Source organism: Rhincodon typus, chromosome 22 (assembly GCF_021869965.1).
Source record: "Rhincodon typus isolate 14 chromosome 22, sRhiTyp1.1, whole genome shotgun sequence".
NCBI lineage: Eukaryota > Metazoa > Chordata > Chondrichthyes > Orectolobiformes > Rhincodontidae > Rhincodon > Rhincodon typus.
This window is the reverse complement of record NC_063353.1, coordinates 39,299,179-39,318,725: the sequence shown is the minus strand read 5'-3', so window position 1 is coordinate 39,318,725 and position 19,547 is coordinate 39,299,179. Positions and strand designations below refer to the sequence as shown.

The 19,547-nt window shown below is 40.9% G+C and overlaps 1 protein-coding gene across 1 annotated transcript in view; it reads left to right on the top strand.

Annotated features, from left to right (window-relative positions):
* The window catches only part of mkln1 (muskelin 1, intracellular mediator containing kelch motifs), a 96,086-nt gene extending 78,476 nt beyond the window's left edge, over nt 1-17,610 (top strand). The window contains exons 11-14 of the mRNA XM_048609995.1: nt 10,110-10,227; nt 14,187-14,334; nt 17,004-17,151; nt 17,605-17,610. Coding sequence (XP_048465952.1) covers nt 10,110-10,227; nt 14,187-14,334; nt 17,004-17,151; nt 17,605-17,610 — 420 coding nt within the window. The remainder of the gene's footprint in view (nt 1-10,109; nt 10,228-14,186; nt 14,335-17,003; nt 17,152-17,604) is intronic.
* Nucleotides 17,611-19,547: the final 1,937 nt, after the last annotated feature.

Below are 19,547 nucleotides of genomic sequence, written 5' to 3'. Positions count from 1 at the left end.
AATCTCCCCTCCCCCTACCGCATCCCAAAACCAGCCCAGCTCGTCCCTGCCTCCCTAACCTGTTCTTCCTCCCACCTCAAGCCGCACCTCCATCTCCTACCGACCAACCTCGTCCCGCCCCTTGACCTGTCCGTCCTCCCTGGACTGACCTATCCCCTTCCTAACTCCCTACCTACACTCACCTTTCCTGGCTCCATCCCCGCCTCTTCGACCTGTTTGTTTCCTCTCCACCGATCCTCTCCTCTATCCCTCTTCTATCCGCCTCCCGCTCTCTCCCTATTTATTTCAGAACCCCCTTCCCCCTCCCCCTTTTCTGATGAAGGGTCTAGGCCCGAAACGTCAGCCTCTCTGCCCCTATGATGCTGCTTGGCCTGCTGTGTTCATCCAGCCCTGCACCTTGTTGTCTCGGATTCTCCAGCATCTGCAGTTCCTACTATCTCTTTGTCAGAAGGTGATTTCCAATTCCATGTACTCTCGTTTTTATTGACATAGTCATTATTGCCAGTCAATCAGCCCTTGCCTCTGATACAGGTTAAATGTTGTTTTCTCTTTTTACTTTGGTAATTCCTAGAGATTGTTCTGAAGTCATCAGGTCGAAAAGCTTTGACAAAATGTCTTTTTAATTTTAGTTTTATACAGGATAATGTATATGTGCGGTTGGTGTACAACACCAATTTGAACATGCATTTGAAGGAGTGAGAAAGGAAAAGAGGAATGGTACCAGCATGATGTATCAGACTTTGGGGAGTGGTTTTCAGTGAAATAGACAAAATTATGGTCTTCGTATTCTGACTGTACTTGTCACATTCTGTTCTGACATTACTTGAAAGTTTCTTTTGAGTGCAAATGATGTGAAGAAACAATGGCTGCTGTCAAAAAATGAATGGAAAAATTCTATGACCCACAGCCTGGTGATGTTTCTGTATGCATCTTTGCTTTTTCTGTCTGGTGATGTAAATAAACAACTGAAAACAATTTCCTTATTTACAGACTGAAAGACAGCTCAGTTGCAACTTTGAAATTAGGATAGAGAGCTAATGTTCTGACTTGGCGGTCATGCCACAAAGAAACGCACAGCACTTGTTTTGTGCTTCCCACACGTAAAGCAGCATGTGTCCAATACCTGAATTTTTCTGACGCTGACTAACCTCCTGTTTTAAGTTAGACATTTTCTGCTGTTTTCTGCCACTTTTCCATTGGCTAATTCATACCAGAGTTAGACTGGTTTTACTTGTTTACAGAATACCGACCTGTACACTTAGACTCGCATAGTAAATTACATGGACAGGAACCCATTCATTGACCTAATTTAGTTATCCCAAAGTACAAAATTCAAATTTATTGTTTGGTTTTACAAATGATACTACATTAATTGCTATATTTTGAGCCAATTTCCCTCGTCACCTGTTTTATAACTCTCGCCATATGTGTTTTCTCTCTCTATTCCATTACAAGTGGTACAGCCGTCAGTTGTCCACCCTGTCCACCTCATCATTGAATTTGTGCCTTTCGACTGTTTTTTAAGTGCCCTTTGAAACCCTGTCTCTTCTGCATCTAATTCTTCTAATGTATAATATCAGAGACTGCCCTGTGGAATGCCTGTTCATGTCATGGTATGTTAAAAGATGCTATGTATCGATTGCAACAAATGCCAATACCACAGACCCACGTGGATTATGTCCTGCGGTTTTTCAGGTGCTGGCATCAATCCTGGAGTAAACTTGTAGACCCCTACCTGCCAGCAGCTGGGATCGCTTGGTGGTTTATTTTTATTCCCTGCGTGAGGCTAAGTATGGTTGTGTTTATTGCAGTTTCCAGGGTGATTTGAAAGCATTTGGAGTGCCACATTATGTAGGACAGGAGTGTCTTGTAGGCCAGACTGGGAGGAGTGTTGGAATTTTTGAAATTATTAAAATAATGTTTGTTATCGCAAATGTTTATTACTTTGGCAATTAGAAAGGTTGGTCTTGGAAGGACTGCTTACTTAAAACAGCTCCAAGGTATAGCTGGTATGGATTTTCTAAGTTGCTTAATGATGAAAGACTAAGTTGTGTAGTACATCATCGCATCTCAAGGTCGGAAAGCATCTTGTATGCGCTGAATTACTTTGAAATGCTGCCGCTGCTTGGTGAGCAAAAGCAGCAGCATTTTATGCGTTAATAATTATTAACGCATGTAGCAGAATGGGAAGAAAGTCTCTCTCTCTCTCTCCTCTTCTAGTGCTGCTTAAGGAAGAAATGGTGACCCGATCAAAGGGAGCTTCATCTGATTATACCATTAAATGACGTCAACAATATACCCCAAACGGATTACTGCATTGAAATGTTGTAGTAAATTATGTGCTTTAACCCTGGAGTGGGCCTCAATCCGAAATTTTGGTGCAATACTGCTGTCAGCTGTGTCGTGGCATATTAGGAGTGATGCAGCAGGGATATCAGTAGCTGCAAAGAAATACAAGATGAACCTTTTAGGCATAACTAAATGATTAAAGAAGTGTCTCTTAGCAAAATTACAAGGAGAAAAGCAAAGTCATTAGTAACTGAGCTAAAGAGGCAGTATCCAGCTTGTTTTAAATAACTCAATTGGAGTTCTGTCACTCTGCAAGTCCTCTGACAGGAGTCACTTTCCATGACACATTCTCCTAATTTTTCCCCTTTTCTCATCTGCTTGACATGATTTTCTTCCCTAATGCTCTCAATTTCCAGACCCATACCTAATATGTTAAAGGCCTAAATGTTCGAGTCTTGGGATATTTAGATGCCAGACATAACCTAAAGATAAGAATCCGAACCCTTTAGAAGTCTCGATGTATGACTTTGCAGGAATTGTCTGGAATTTAAACTTCCAACAGATAATTCCCCAGCTTCCCAGGAACCTGTGCAAATATCTTGGATTTGGAATCAGGAAATTTTGAAAACCTCTGACCTGTTTGCCTGGACAGTTGCACAGGAAATGTTAGAAATAATTTTAATCTAATTTATGGGTAATTACAACTGAGCCTTTTGACTCTGTCTTTAACCTTTCACTCTCTCTGGTTCCCCAAACTGATATCCTGACATATCCCACGCTGCCATTCGACCCACTTGGCACCTGCCATGCTACCATTTAACTCAGCCACACTTCTATGCATGAATGCTACAAAAAAGGACTGTGGCTTCAATCTTTCTTTCTCCCAGTGATGCTATGTGTTGAAGAAACACTCTGGTGGAAAACTGGTCTGCGTTTCTGACGTGGCTAATTTTCGAAGTCCTGGCCACAAATGTGGAGGTCCATCATAGGGAAAAAGACGAACAGAGGGACAGTCTTACAGTGACTTCCTCTCCTCCAGATGTTTTGGGCAATATTGTGTTCGCTTCATGGATGCTGGAGGGCGTGCTGAAGTTTGTTTTCATTTATTCCTTGGTGGCAGTTACTCAGTTTGGTTTTAAAATTTGATCAATGTAAAATACAACTCAACTTTTAATCATAACTGCAATCTGTTCCTTGTCCTGTTAGCATCTTGTGCTAATTAAGAGAGGGCCATAAAAATAAACCTTCACCTTTCCAGAGAAAACAGTTTTTCTAGCGCCTCCATAGAGCACACACCTTCTCATCCTGGCAGCATCCTGGTAAACCTCTTCTGCACCCTCTCCAAAGCCTCCACATGCTTACTGTAATGTGGTGATCAGAGTTGAAAACAATTCTCTAAGTGTGGCCTAACCAATGTCTTGTAAAGGTGCAACATGCCATCCCGACTCTTGTACTCAATTCCCCAACCAATAAAGGCAGCATGCCATGTGCCGCCTTTGCCATCAGATCTACTTACGTGGCCACTTTAAGGGAGCTATGGACTTGAACCGCAAGATATCTCTGTACATCAGTACAGTACAATGCAGTTCCTGCCATTAACTGTATATTTCTCCTTAACATTTGATTTCCCAAAGTGCAGCCCCTCATACTTAGCCAGAAGAAACTCTATCCACCTTTTTTCTGACATCATCTCTCAACATTCAGCATTCACTCCTTCACTGCTGATGTGCAGTGGTGGCAGTGTGTTCCATCAGATGCATTGTTGGAACAGTAAGGCTGCTTCAACAGCACCTTCCAAATCTGGGACCTCTGCCATGTAGAAGCACAATGCCAGCAGGTACATGGGAACACCACCACCTGCAAGTTTCTCTCCAAGTCCCTCAGTACCCTGACTCGGAACTATATTGCCATTCCCTCATTGTTAAGGGGTCAAAAGCCTCGGGCTCTGTCTAACAGCACTGAGTGTCCCGACAACAAAAACTGCAGCAGTTCAAATAGGCAGCTGATTATCACCACCACTTCCTGGACAAGTCCATCATGAAAACTAGCCTTTCTTCCACTGACCCCATCTACACTTCCGGCTGCCTCAGCAAAGCAGTCAAAATAATCAAAAATCCCTCCCGCCCTGATTATATTCTCTTTTACCCTCTTCAATTGGGCAAAAGTTTAAAAACATGTGCCAACGGATTTTAACAGCTTCTTTCCTGCTGCTATCAGACTTCTGTTGAGGCAAACCAGGGCAGGACTTATACAGTTAATAGTAGGGGCCTGGGGAATGTTGCTGAACAAAGAGACCTAGGGTGCAGGTGCCTAGTTCACAGAATCATCGAATCCCTGAAGTGTGGAAACAGGCCCTTCGGTCCGACAAGTCCACACTGAACCTCGGAGCATCCCACCCAGACCCATCCCCCTATAACCCACCTAATCTACACATCCCTGAACACTGCGGGCAATTTAGCATGGCCAATCCACATAACCTGCACATCTTTGGACTGTGGGAGGAAACCCACGTAGACGGTCGCCTGAGGCTGGGTCCCTGGTGCTGTGAGGCAGCAGTGCTAACCACTGTGCCACCATGCCGCCCCTTCAAAGTTCCTTGAAAGTGGAGTCGCAGGTGGCAGTGTCATGTAGAATGCATTTGGCACATTTGCTTTCATTGGTCAGTGAATTGAGCATTTGAAGTTGCGATGTCATGTTGTGGCTGTAAAGGACATTGGTGAGGCCACTTTGAGAATATTAACATTCAATTCTGGTCTCCCTGCTTTCGGAAAGATGTTAAACTTGAAAGTGTTCAGAGAATGTTTACAAGGATGTTGCTGCATTGGAGAGTTAGAGCTGTTGGGGGAGGCCGAACAGGCTGGGGCTGTTTTCCTCGCAGTGTCAGAGGCTGAGGGGTGACCTTCTTGTGGTTTATAAAATCATGAGGGGCATAGATAGGATGGTTAGCCAAGGTCTTTTCCCTGGAGTAGAGGGGAGTCCAAAATTAGAGGGCATAAGTTTTTAAGGTGAGAGGGGAAAGATTTAAAAGGGTCCGGAGTGGCAACTTATTCACACAGGGTAGTGTGTACATGGAACAAGCTGCCAGAGGAAGTGGTAGAGGCTGGCACAGCTGCGACATTTAAAATGCACCTGGATGGGTATATGAATAGAAAAGGTTTAGAGTGATATGGGCCAAATACTGGCAAATGGGACTATTATCAGTTCAGAATATCTGGTCGGTACAAATGAGTTGGACCAAAGGATCTGTTTCCATGCCGTATAACTCTTTGCTTATGAAAAGACCACTCACATTAGACTTGGTCGTTCTCTGTAACTGTAACACTCTTCTGTATTCTGTTCTGTTACCCTGATGTACTTACATCAGGGTATGATTTGTCTGGTTAGCATATAAAATGCGACTTTTCATAGTCTCAGTACACATGACAATAATAATTCAAAAAGTAGGGATGGGCAATAAATGCTTGTCTCGCCCAAATACCATTTATAAAAACTTTTGTTTTAAATTGTTGTTTACTGTCGAGGTGCTTGCATGACTTGAAACATGTTGAGGGATTTTGGATTGTGATGCTTATCTTGCATTGATTATATACCTGTGCGTCATTCATCTCTTTCGCTAAGCGCAATTGGAACTGCCAAGTGACTGGGGTCAATACAAGTAACCAGTAAAACATATGGCTCCCTGCTAATCCTTGAACCAGCCAAGTCGTGTATGTAAACTGTAGGTAAAGAATGCATGTCATTACTTGTCTGTCTATTCTTGCTTGCAGTCTGTTGTCATTGAGTTGCTATTCCTTTTGTTCTTGCATCCAGCTGGATTTTTTTTTTAGCTGCCTTTGTACGCTTTTAGGAAAAAAACAAAGAACGACAGATTCTGGAAATCAGAAACAACAACAGAAATTCTTGTTAAAATTCATCAGGTGGGGCAACATCTGTGGAGAGAAATCAGAGTTAATATTTCGGGTGCAGGGAAGTGTTCTGAAGAAGGGTCAGTGGACCCAAAATGTTAACTCATTTCTCTCCACAAATGCTGCCAGAGCTGCAGAGATTTTCCAGCAATTTCTTTTTTTGATTCAAACTGCTTATGTTCTTTGACTTTGCACCATTTTAAAGCTCTGAAAGCTGCTGTATAAAAAGGACTTGATTTCTGTGCAGCACCTTTCACAGCTCCCAGATGCCCTGAAGCACTTGACAGCCAATGAAGTTTGTTTGAATTGTAGTTATTGTTGGAATGCAGGAAATGTGGAAGCCAATTTGGACTAACAAATAGCAAACTGATAATCCCCAGATAGTATGTTTTTATAGATGTTAATTGAGGGATGAACATTAGCCAGGATATCGAGGCAAATTCCACTGCACCAAAGATTGTCTTAAATAATCCATGACAAGATTCCAATGTCTGCTCAAGAAGGTGGGTGTGTCCTCACTTTAAGATAATGTCTCAAAGATTTTCCCCTTCAAGTCCTCCACTTAGTCAGTGCATTGCACAACATGATACCTTCAATTTTGTGCTCAAGGTCAGGAGTGGGGCTTGAGGTCTTAAACATCTGACTTGATACTCTTACCTCCTGGTCTACCAGCTGACAACTTAATAATTGGGTTATGTTCTGAAAGCAATTTTATGATAGTTTTTGGTGTTTATAAATGCGTTCTATTTTGTTGCCATCAAGATACAAGCAATGATCCCTCTGAGCATTTTGAAATTCTTGCCTGGACCTGTTACCGACTAAATCATAATTGAATATTTGGAGCAAGATGTTTTGTAAATAACACCTTTTATTAGAACAACAGCAAATAATGGGTTTTCCAAGTTGTGGCACTCATGTTCAGAAAGTTATTTGTATGATCTCCTTACGGACTGTATTGTCAGAAAAATATTCATGTTTGTGCACATTTCAGGTAGGGTAGGTTGCGACCTTAAAATATTTTGGGATATGTTTTAACATTGATTTGCAGAAAGATGGTCATATTTTACACCAAAAGGAGTGACTTGTGCTCTGAGTGTCACTTGGAATTCTATTCCAATGACGCCAGTGTGTGACTGCAAGGATTCAAGAACTGCATCTTTTCAGGGCTGAGGAATTGCTGGCTCCAAGGTAGCATCTGTTTTGAAGCAGTTTTATTTAATGCAAGAATTTGTCCAAATAATGTTTTGTGCAGTTGCGCTTGAGCAGTTTGTTCCTGTACCAAATATGCAATGTTTTCTGTAAGAAACCAGTCGAGTTTAGTTGTGTAGTTCTTGGAATCGCACTTCTCCCAACATTTTATCTGTGTTACCTGTGATCTTATTTACATAACAGCAGTCTTTTGAAATGCTTGAAGCCCTTATGTATTTTCATGGTTCAACTGGTAAGATGCGCTGACAATCATGCTCCACTATTCCACAAGCCAATTTTCAAGTGACAAAATTGCTGAGCTGACTTGTAATTTCTAGCTAATAAATCCAAAAGAGCAAAATATATGGTGCCTTGCAGTATATTCACTGCACACTACCTGGAAATCACGTGACACTCATGAAAACCATTGTACTTGAGCTTGCATCCCACTAAAATGTTGTCTGGTGTGCTTCTCTACAGTTTAGCTTTCAAGGCACTGCTCTTATGATTCCAGTGTTGCCTCTGACTGAAGGAAATACATGTTTTGCAATGCTTTCTTCTCTCAGCCCATGAACTTCTTTAACACTGTCCCTTTATAACAGATTTTGAAAGCATGCCATTACTTGTCACATATACCAAATGATGTTGAAGTTGTCTTGACTCCATCCTTGTTGCTACATGATAAAACTCATTACAGCCAATCAGATGTTAAATCTTTATATCAATTTCATCTGAAGCCATCCCACTGGCTGCTGCCAGCCTTTTGTAATGCTGAGGAGGTTGAGCTGTCAACACCCTCAACGGCTTTCAGTCTTAGCCCAGTGTGTGACCTTGGCCATTCTTATTCACTGCCTTAACATGGTGGACTATGGACTAGGTTAGCAATGTGAAACTGACTCACCTAATTGGCACCTAACTTTTTACTGTGATCTTCTTTCTATTGAAGTTCACAGACAAGTAGTTTGATTCTTTTTGCAAAAGAAAAGCTCATTAACAGCTTTTCATTCGCTTGAAATTCAAAATCTTCGCAATATTTACAAGTCAATGGAAAATAAAAACTGGTACGGTGCAAAAACAGCTACTGATTCACTATAGGTCCATTATGCTCTCTGCTGTCATAGATAAATTTCATTCCCTCAGTCATTTGCCAGAACTGCTCTTGTCGTGTCCGTGAAATATTTGCCTCTCTGCTGTCAAAACTCTCTCCGCCTAATTCATTTATTTTTAACCTTTCTGTTTTTTCTGAGCACTGCTGGCAAAGTCCGCACGGTTGCCAATCGTTCACTGAAGTTAGTTTCCTAGTTCTCTTACACGTAATCTCCCAACTATTTCAGTGAACTTGTATGATTTCCTGAGATAGTAGGAACTGCAGATGCTGGAGAATCCGAGACAACAAGGTGCAGAGCTGGATGAACACAGCAGGCCAAGCAGCATCATAGGAGCAAAAAGGCTGACGTTTCAGGCCTAGACCCTTCATCAGAAATGGGGGAGGGGAAGGGGGGGTCTGAAATAAATAGGGAGAGAGTGGGAGGCGGAAAGAAGATGGATAGAGGAGAAGATGGGTGGAGAGGAAACAGACAGGTCGAAGAGGCAGGGATGGAGCCAGTAAAGGTGAGTGTAGGTGGGGAGTTAGAGAGGGGATAGGTCAGTCAAGGGGACGGGATGAGGTTAGTCGGTAGGAGATGGGGGTGCGGCTTGAGGTGGGCGGAGGGGATAGGTGGGAGGAAGGACAGGTTAGGGAGGCGGGGACGAGCTGGGCTGGTTTTGGGATGCGGTAGGGGGAGGGGAGATTTTGAAGCTTGTGAAATCCACATTGATACCAATGGGCTGCAGGGTTCCCAAGCGGAATATGAGTTGCTGTTCCTGCGACCTTTTGGGTGGCATCGTTGTGGCACTGCAGGAGGCCCAGGATGGACATGTCGTCTGACGAATGGGAGGGGGAGTTGAAATGGTTCGCGACTGGGAGGTGCAGTTGTTTATTGCAAACCGAGCGTAGGTGTTCTGCAAAGCGGTCCCCGAACCTCTGCTTGGTTTCCCTGGACTGACCTATCCCCTCTCTAACTCCCCACCTACACTCACCTTTACTGGCTCCATCCCCGCCTCTTCGACCTGTCTGTTTCCTCTCCACCTATCTTCTCCTCTATCCATCTTCTATCCGCCTCCCCCTTTCTCCCTTATTTATTTCAGAACCCCCTTCCCCTCCCGCCTTTCTGATGAAGGTTCTAGGCCCGAAACGTCAGCCTTTTTGCTCCTATGATGCTGCTTGGCCTGCTGTGTTCATCCAGCTCTGCACCTTGTTGTCTTGTATGATTTCCTGCTCTCTCCTCTTTTGAGCTGCTGAAGGTTGGCATGCTCCACCCGCCTCGAGTTATCAATTGCCATTTTTAACCACCTGTTTGAAGAACTGATTCCTACTCCTGCCCTGTCCTTCTGAAGGAAAATTATTATTTCCTGACTGCATCTTGTTTTCCTTTAAATTCTGCCTCATCTCCACATTGACGGTATTTCACTGCACTTCATTTCCGTTTTCTTGCTTGCCATTCATTTTTTAAAGATAATTTGGAGGCCTATATGTGAAAATATTTGAAAATTCATTCTTTTTGGCAAAGGTGGATACATTTATTGAAGCTGCATGACCTGCTTTCGCCCTGAACTGTAGTCCAGAGTTACTTTTGGAGAAAACCCTCACTTGGTTTTACATGTACGATGATTGTTACAATTGGCCAGTGGACTGTTATTTCTCCTGTTAATCTGAAGAAGTTGAGTCGGAACAATCTCAACATATTGGAGACAAATTCCATTCAGATTAAGTTAGAAAGTAGTATCAGTGCTGCTGTCCCTCATGGTAATTTTGTTGGACACGTTCCTCTTCCATTTTAAACCTTGTCATTTGGGGGTCAGTCAGCTTAGTTGGCTGGATGGTTGGCTTATGATGCAGTGTGATGCCAACAGCATGGATTCAATTCCTGCACCGACTCAGGTTACCATAAAGGTCTCTTTCTTGACCTCTCCCTTAGTCTGACCCACAAGTTAAACCAACACCACTTGTCTCTGTCTAATGAGAGAGCACCCCTACGGTCGAGTAAGACTATGGTGACTTCACCTTTGCCTTTTCAGTGTGTATTGTCCACTATTTTTAGTCATGCATGTGAAATGCTCCTTAGATGGTTGCATTTCTCTTCGTACAGCATTCTTTTTGCTAGCTCAGCTGCATAAAAACATCTTTTTTTATATTAAAAAGAAGTTACCCTTTTGCCATTACTTAGACAACAAGATAGTAATATCCAACTTCACAACTTGCTAAATCATTGCTGAAAGTGATCAAAGAGCAGGAAACCAGCAGTTGACGCTGCTTTCACTGAACCTTGTTACTAACTCCAGTGGTGAATGGATATTTAATGAGACCTGATTGGGAAACAAACTTAACTGTGCAGAAACATATGGAAGCTGTTGTTTTGCAATTCTGAGTAATTAGTTCTTGTGCTACGCTGACCTAAGTTTGTGCCTGATTTTCTGTTCCTAATTGTGTATCTTGTTTGTTTCTTCTGTGTTATTGATCTTTTGCATAAATAAGGTGGTAGATTTTTGTACGTTGAATTGCCGATATAACCAGCTTTCTACTGCAACTCCTCAAGGACTGGAAAGATCTATCCCATTGGATTAAACTGGAGGCCGTTTACATTTTAAGCCCTAATTTAGTTGCCTCCTACACGTCATCTGTTATTTGTCTATTGCTGCTTCCACACTAACTACATTAAGCAGAGAACAGGGTTATTTTCAGTTTACCTGAATGATGGGATTGAACACAGACTTGTCAAAGGAGAACAACAGAAAAGGAAACTAACTTGCACACCACTTGCATTTAACTCAACTCCATCTACCTGCCTTTTCACTGTTTTCCCATCCATTTTACTTCCCACAATATTATTTAGTTGCTTTTTAACACGTTTATTCTGTTTTATTCAGTGGTCTTCCTTTGTAACTTCTTCAATATAAGATTTTCAAAGTTTAAAGATATATGTTCTGCATTCCAAGCTCGGAAATCATGACGTGGTGCATGTCCTGTATTTTTCAGGGGAATTTTGGCAATGCACTTGTACATTTTATGATTAAGTGCTATACCTAAGTAGTTGGCATCTATTGGCATCAAATCTGTGGCCAGTGTTTCTTTAAGCTGTGCTGGCATGCAGCACCTTTGAAGTTCCAGCACGGGTTGTGTAGACATCAGCTTCTTTAAATTACCATCGAACTTAAAGGGACTGCGCGTAATCCACTGGCTGCTTGCTGTTGTGTATTGACTATGTAAGGATGATACCAGGAAGTGTGGTGAGATAGGTGAGGTCACTGTAAAGTTAGTTTGCCTCCATGATGAATTTCACGGTAGAAAATTAGCATCAAAAATGGACTCGGTAATCTAGTACTTGAGCCCAACTAGTGGAATAATATTGCTACCCTTTGATTATTGAATGATTTGCCCTATGTTTTACCATCAGTAGGCACTGTTAATGATCAGCCATAACGTTGATTATTAATGGCATATGCAGGGCTACACCAGACGCTGAGGCCTGAAATTCTTGCTATTCAGCATGACTCATCAATAGTCTTAATAGTCTCATGGTAGAGTGAATGGGCAGACAAAAGTAAGCTCGTAGCTTTGAGCTCATGAAATACCCTGCTTAGTTTTCAGCACCCTGCACTATTTTGGGAGTCTGTCAATATTGTCTGTTGGCAACTACATCCAAGCGTTCTAAACTTGAGTGAGTTGAATGTCTCCAAATGTAAAGGGAAGAGGAATGAAGTCAAACGAATAAGAAGGAATTACTGGTTCTGCACAAAAAAACAGTTTGTTTTTGTGAAACAAAAATTTCAGTTTGGAGGGTCACTGGACCCGAAACATTAACTGTGATTTTTCTCCATGGATGCTGACAGACCTGCTGAGCTTTTCCAGCAATTTTTTTGTTTGATTTCCAGCATCCACAGTTGTTTCAATTCCTATTTTTCTGGGTTTGTTTTGGAAACCCTGGGGTGTATTTTTGCAACCGTTGACTAACTCAGTAGTGGAGAGGTTTGCTAGTCCCCTGGATTTTCAGTTGCATCGTCCGTTTATGTTGATGAACAAAGCTGTTACCTCCATTTTAACACATGAATTGAGAAAGATCTATTTTTTTTTCTTGACTTCAGTTATGGTATACAGGGTTTGCTTACCACTGCTCTAGATGATTTCAGGAGTTTTGCTGCCTTTAACCTAATATGTTTGTTTGTTTCTTCTAAACTTAAAAAGCCCAGTATCTTGTTTAAATTCAAGAGCCAGTTCTTTGTGCTATGGCACAGTATTGGGGCAGTTTGTTATGTTATTGTGTCATCTCCAATAGATCAAAAAATGTACTTTTACCCAAGTCACATACAGGTTAATTATCACTGTTTTTGTTTGATCGTTGTTGATATTTATTTTGTTAATCACTGGCCTTATTTGATTGGACATCCTGCTTCATAATTACAAAAAATAAAATTTGTAAAGACTTTTGAGAGGAAATAAACTAAAATTTTATAATATACTTTCCTGATGTACTCCAGGAGTAGGACAAGAACTGAAGAATGGAAGCAAAATGCAGTGTGTGCTGGAAATCTGAAATAAAAACAGCAAACTTCAGAGGAATTCAGCAGACTTGGCAACATGTGTGAAGAGAGAAACAGAATGCTGCCAGATTTGCTGAGTTTCTTGAGCATTTTCTGTTTGCCGATCTTCAGATATACAGTGTTGGCTTGCAGGAGTACTTCCATAAGAAGTCTGAAAGTTTCTTCTCCAGAAGTGGATTCAAAGTGTCAAAAAGGTTTTTGCCGAGCTACTGTTCATTTCATCATTAAATAATTAGACTTCTTCATGCAGAAGATATTGCAAGTACCACCAGTGCCTCCTTACAAATCCCAACACTACTTTTAGAAAATGTGTTTGGGAGTTACTTGTCAACTGTGCAATCCTATGAGTACACCATATTTTTATCAGAACCATTTATTTTAATATTTTAACATATTAAACTGATGAGTTGCATTGAACATATGAGTGCACAAGGATAGAAGTGTTTTTCCAAGTGACTGACTGACTGCAGTAAGTCAAGTGTGTCACAGAAATTGTTGAAAAAAACCTAGCACATCAGGCAGTGTCTGGTGCCAGAGTACAGATCAATTGGACTTTTGGGAAATGAACTCTTTTTCAGACATTAGAGTCCTCATGTTAGAAATGAGCAGCATTTAAAAGAACAGGGCAGGGGTTACACAAAGCTTTCTTTCACTTTTGAATGCAGTCATTCTCCATTGACCACACTAGCCCGTACATAGACTTAAGGGCATCCCACTTGTTCCAAGATACATCACACTGATTTACCTGTTGTATTTGTTACAACACTTGAGAAGGCAAACCACTGTAGAGCATTTTCTAATCAAAATATGTTTATGCTTATCCTCCCGATTTAAAGTTTGTGAAAAGAGAACATTGGAATCTTTTGCCATCTGCTAATATTTTTAACCAGACTCCAGGCAGTGATCATGGAATATTTTCAGTGTGGATGTAGATAGACTCTTGTTGAAGGTATTAAATTATTGGGAATGTGGAATTTGAAACATAAACAGATAGTCGTGATCTTATTGAATGGTCTACTTCTGCCCCTATTTTATCTGCTCAAAGACCGAGTTAATCACAAGATGGGACTGGAGCGTCGTTCAGATCTTGCCTCTGAAAGCATTTTGGAATTTTTGTAAATATTTGGTTTGAAATAAATCATTCTTTTGAATTTTTGCACCCTTCAGTTCCAATGACAGGTTTCACTCAGCGGGCTACAATTGATCCAGAATTGAATGAGATTCACGTCCTGTCGGGTCTCAGTAAAGATAAAGACAAGCGGGAAGAGAACGTTCGGAATTCTTTTTGGATTTATGACATCGCCCGGAATAATTGGTAAGTGCTGAAGCATAAAAAGATTACCGGTAGTGCGAACTACAAGCTCTTTCACGTTACCTGGCACTTTTTTTTTGTTTTGCTCTTGTGATAATAACTGTGGCTTTCAGAGGTGTGTTTTTCCTGTTTTTTTATTAAATTTCTAAATGAAGAAAGGTTGACACCTGAGGTACTGATCAGTCTGCTTCAAAGCCCATAAAATAAACAACTTGGCAGGCCTTGGAGTTTTTTCCCTAAGATTGGAACATCGCAGCCTGAAGGGGTGGGGTCAAGCTCTCCCAGAGCCAGGATTTTTGATTCTCGTTTCTCGGTAGAAGTTGCTTGGGTCTCGAAGCTGGGTTCATAAGCTGCACTACATTTCTCCCTGCTACACTGAGTTTTGTCTTGGTTTTTTTCCTCCTGAACTAGGGAGTTGCCTGCGAGGGAATCAATTTTGCTGACTTTGCCTTTGCTGGAGTGTGTTTACGGCATGCTACTATATTGGAATAGTTACTGTTTAGTATTAAATTATCCACTATTCTGTTGAGTCTTCCAGTACAGTTACGTTATCCCAATTTCTTCTTTCTTTTGTATTTTAACCTTAGTGTATGAATAAAGTGTGTTTTCCTTCATATCTGGTAGCTTTTGGCCAATCGAATTGCATCTAGAACGCATCATCTGGCACTTGCCTTTAAAATAAGAAAAAGTTGGCAGCTTGGCTATCTTCTTATATTTTGAGGGGGTTTGGTCTGGTCTGTAACACGCTTCTACATTGCTTGTTTTCTGAAGGCCTTCAGAGCCTGTAAATATTACTGTAGAATTGTAGACTAATATAGCACAAGAAGAAACCATTCAGCCCACTGTGTGCTGACTTTTCTACTGAATGTTAAAGGAAGAAATCAAATCTGCACTACACGACTTTGGATTTTCGTTTCCTTTTCCACCAACTTTTGTGTACTTGAATGTCAGATAAACGCAGTGGCGACAGGCAGGTCAGAGGGTAGGAGTACTATGGAGAATAATTCACCTCCTGACTCCCAAATGCCTATCCGCCATCTACATGGCACAAGTCAGGAGTGTGATGGAAAACTCCCCATTTGCCGAGATGAGTGCAGCTCCAACGACACACAATCCAGGACAAAGCAGCCTGCTTGATTGGCACTACATCCATAGCATCCACTCCCTCCACCACTGATGCTCAGTTGCAGCAGTGTGTAGGATTGACAAGTTGCACTGCAGAGATTCATCGAAGATCCTCAGACAGCGTCTTCCAAACCTACAACCACTTCCATCTACAAGAAGAAGGGCAGCAGACATATGGGACCACCACAACCTTCAAGTTCCCCTCCAAGCCACTCACCATCCTGATTTGGAAATATGTAATCGTTCCTTCGCTGATGCTGGGTCAAAATGCTGGCATTCCCTCACTAATGGCATTGTGGGTCAACCCACAGCGGGTGGACTGTAGCAGTTCAAGAAGGCAGCTCACCACCACCTTCTCAAGGGCAACCAGGGATGGGCAAGAAATGCTGGACGGCCAGCGATGCCCTCATCCCCCAAAATCAATAAATACTTTTTAAAAACAGACATTTCCCTTTCAGTTCCCAAGATAGTGTGAGCAACTGCATCTTTTGTTATCTAAGGTTACTCCTTTCTACATGATGAATGAGCAGTTTTAACTGTCCTTCGTATGACTTTTGCCTGATTTACCTTTGCTCAGTATGTTCTTGTGTTTGTCCTCTATGATGCTGGAAAGTGTTATTAACTTAATGGCATCAGAACAAAAACAATTTGCTTCCACAACTGGAAAGTTTGAAATGTTAGTCATGTCATTCCATGGTACTTCGTGTATCGCATTTTCATTTTATTTTAACCTCTAAAATTAGTACCTTTTATGGGAGTTTGAGTCTGTTTAGCTATCTTCATTGTATAAATGTGGCAAACAACAACACCGAAGGGGGTGAACTATAGAAGAAACAAAGAAGCATTTTACTTAGGTGCAAGTGTCTGACTTTTGCCTCATGTTGCCTTTCGATTATATCATTAAAACTGACAATTGCATCAAATAGGAAATATCCCACATTCTCTGATCAGGAACTGAATGTCTGAAAATATGGCAGAGGCAGAAATCCTGTTCACGTTCAAATATACTTGACTGTGTACTTGAAGTGCCATAACTGTAAACACGATTGACCAAGAATTGCAAAATGGGATTGTCAGGTTTTTGTTTTTGTTTTGCTTGGCTGGAAATAGTAGACTGGATGAACAAAAACAGAAGTTGCTGGAAAAGCTCAGCAGGTCTGGCAGCATCTGTGAAGAAAAAAAATCAGTTAACATTTCTGGTGCGGTCCTTTCCTCAGGACTGAATGGCCACGTTCTGTGTCGTAAATTGGATGTGTTTCTACCAAACATTGGTACTGTATTTTAGAATGAAGAACGAAGAAGGTAGATAGAAAGTCTTTCCACTAATTGAAAGTTGTCTTTTTTTAAAAAAAAAAGCACGTGGCATTTGATGCTAGAGCAATAGGGAAACCCTGGGATGAGAAAAATGTAAAGTAAAATTAAGGGATTTGGGGCACAGATGAGTATGTGGAGCTACATGTGACCTTGAATAGCAGAACAGACTTGACCTAGATGTTTTTTTCCCTTGACGCTACATTATTGTAATGACTTTCTTTATTGTTGCGTAGGTCTTGTGTGTATAAAAATGATCAATCTGTAAAAGATAATCCGAATAAGAGTCTTCAAGAAGAGGAGCCATGCCCGCGATTTGCTCACCAGCTTGTCTATGATGATATGCATAAGGTATCTTTACATTTTTGGTTCTCATTCAGTCTTGTATTTATTTTTTCTTTTCCAAGTTTAACATCATCTACTCCCAGAACATTTGCCTCAAGAGAACAGTTAGATCAACTGAAAGCAACTATTACTACTTTGAGTAAAGAACAAGCTGACTTGTGTCCTGTCATCAAAACCTTATTAGAAATGGGAGAAAAGCACACTCGACCCAATAAATGCCTTTCCTCGTAGAAAGGGTCCTGAGGAAAATGTTCCTTTTTTCATATTTCCACTCCTATTTTGAGGGTGTGTGATAAAAATGACTAAATGACTAAATAAAAATCAGAAACAAAAACAGAAGTTGCTGGAAAAGCTCTGTTTAACATTTGGGGTCTTTGCACTGTTCAAGTACTGCTAGTTGAGCAATATTTTTTGTTTAGGCGTGTTTTTGGAATATGAAAGACTTACGGTGCTTTTCTTGATTTAAATTTTTCTTCAAAATTCTGTTTTTAGCCGTAGCTTAATTGCTACTGTTTTTTTTTTGTTGAAAAAGCATTTCTGTTACTTTCCTGCCATCTTAGTCACCCCCAAACAAAAATCATCAAAATAATTTTGAAATGCTGTTGGTGCGTCTCTGTTTGCCCTGCATCCACAAATATGGAAATCCTGGGTCGAACCTCCACGGACTTATTTTCTCTTACGAGGTCTTGATCAGATGTGAAAATGGAAATATAATGGGAGATGAAGATAATTGTTGGGGTCTGTAGAAAACAATGCATCGAAAGCATCGTAGAAAGGCTGTATTTAAAGTGCTTAACTTTGAAGTAGATCTGTTGGTTTTTTTTTTCAGCTCAGCAGTTAAACTGGTATATAATTTATTTTCCTTTCTTTAAATTTCCCACATTTGTTTACTCAATTTGAAATACATGGAAATTAATAAAATAAAGCAAAGCTATAGACACTTTGATATAGCATTCTAGGAAAGTACCGCTCAAATAGAGTTGTTTGATTTTGTTTTGTTGTTTGGCTTGTTGGGTCATGCCTGCAGAATTGGTTTTGTTTACATCGTTTCATACCAAGGGGTATCAAATTATTTCACCTGTATGGGTAGGTAGCTTAGAATTTATGCTGTTGATAAAAGCCTCTCGGATCCCAGAGAATGGTCACTGGCAAAGTGAAATTAGACTTGTGCTTTTGTAAATTTCTCAGTAATCTGTGCTCTATTATAAGTAAGATCATTGTGGTCTTGACCGTGGACACCACAGACAATCCCATCATCCTCTGACTAATGTTTCTTGGCCTGTTCTTGACTTTTTAAGGGCAGTGTCATTGTGAAAAAGGATCTTGACAGACAATGTTTTCTTACATTTGCACTCCATTTCTGGAAGATTGATCGATGCCACTGTATGGCTGTGAAGATGCTGGCCAACATTGAGTACTTCATTGAAGTGAACCTGCTTTCATTGTGAGTGCAGACATCCAGGATGAGCAGGGAGGGCTGCCATTCTTAGCTTTCACCTACATCGGTGTGCACTTCTTTATTTGTCAGAAGAGTTTTAGGTAGTTCTGTTTCTTCTCTCCTCTTCCCCCATCCCTGTTTACAGCTTAAAAACTGTGAAACTATGTATGGCTGACATCAGTAAAGTGGTTCGTGCATTAGAGTTGATTCTGCTATTTCATGATTTATTTGGCTCATTTACACACTGGGTTATGATTTTTTTGAAACTGAACAATAATTCTTTATTTTTCTCATTTGGATAATCCATGAAGTAGTTGACATATTGTTTATTTTGCAAAGGGACAGTTGAGCACTTTTAAAAATAGCGCTTCTTCAAATGGGCTGATCTGCTTAATGAACCCTGCTTGCTTGTTTGCACACAGCTGGCTTTGTTCCTATCGGAGTCAGCAGTTTGAAGGCTGATATAATAACTCCACGAGGAGAAACTTTGATTTGAAATCAAGCTCAAAATCCAATTGCCTCTGAAAAGAAGCAATTCCCTCCAATTTCAATAAAGGTAAAACACCTGTTGCTGTTCAGTGTATTCACAATGCATCAAGGAGGCTTTTTCTATTGGCTAGATTCCAGCGACACCACACCACAGGAGTTATTGTGAGGACTGCGTTCTGTTTGACTGGACTGCAATCTCTCCATTAAGTTAATGCAGCTTAATTCACTTGCTGCAAAGTGAAATTACATCAGAGCCAAACCTCTTCAAAGGTAAAACGTTCAGCAAGTTAGCATGTAGGTGCAGTAAGTAATTAAGAAGGCAAATTAAATTTTGGCCTTTAAAAAGCAGGAACTCTTGTTATAAATGGACAGCATCTTAGTGAGGCGACACCTGGAGTACTGCATACAATTTTTGTTCCTGTATTTCAAGAGGATCCATTGGTATTATAGGCTGTTCAAAAGATATTAAGCGAAGAGGTCAACTTATCAAGAACAGCTAAACAGGTTA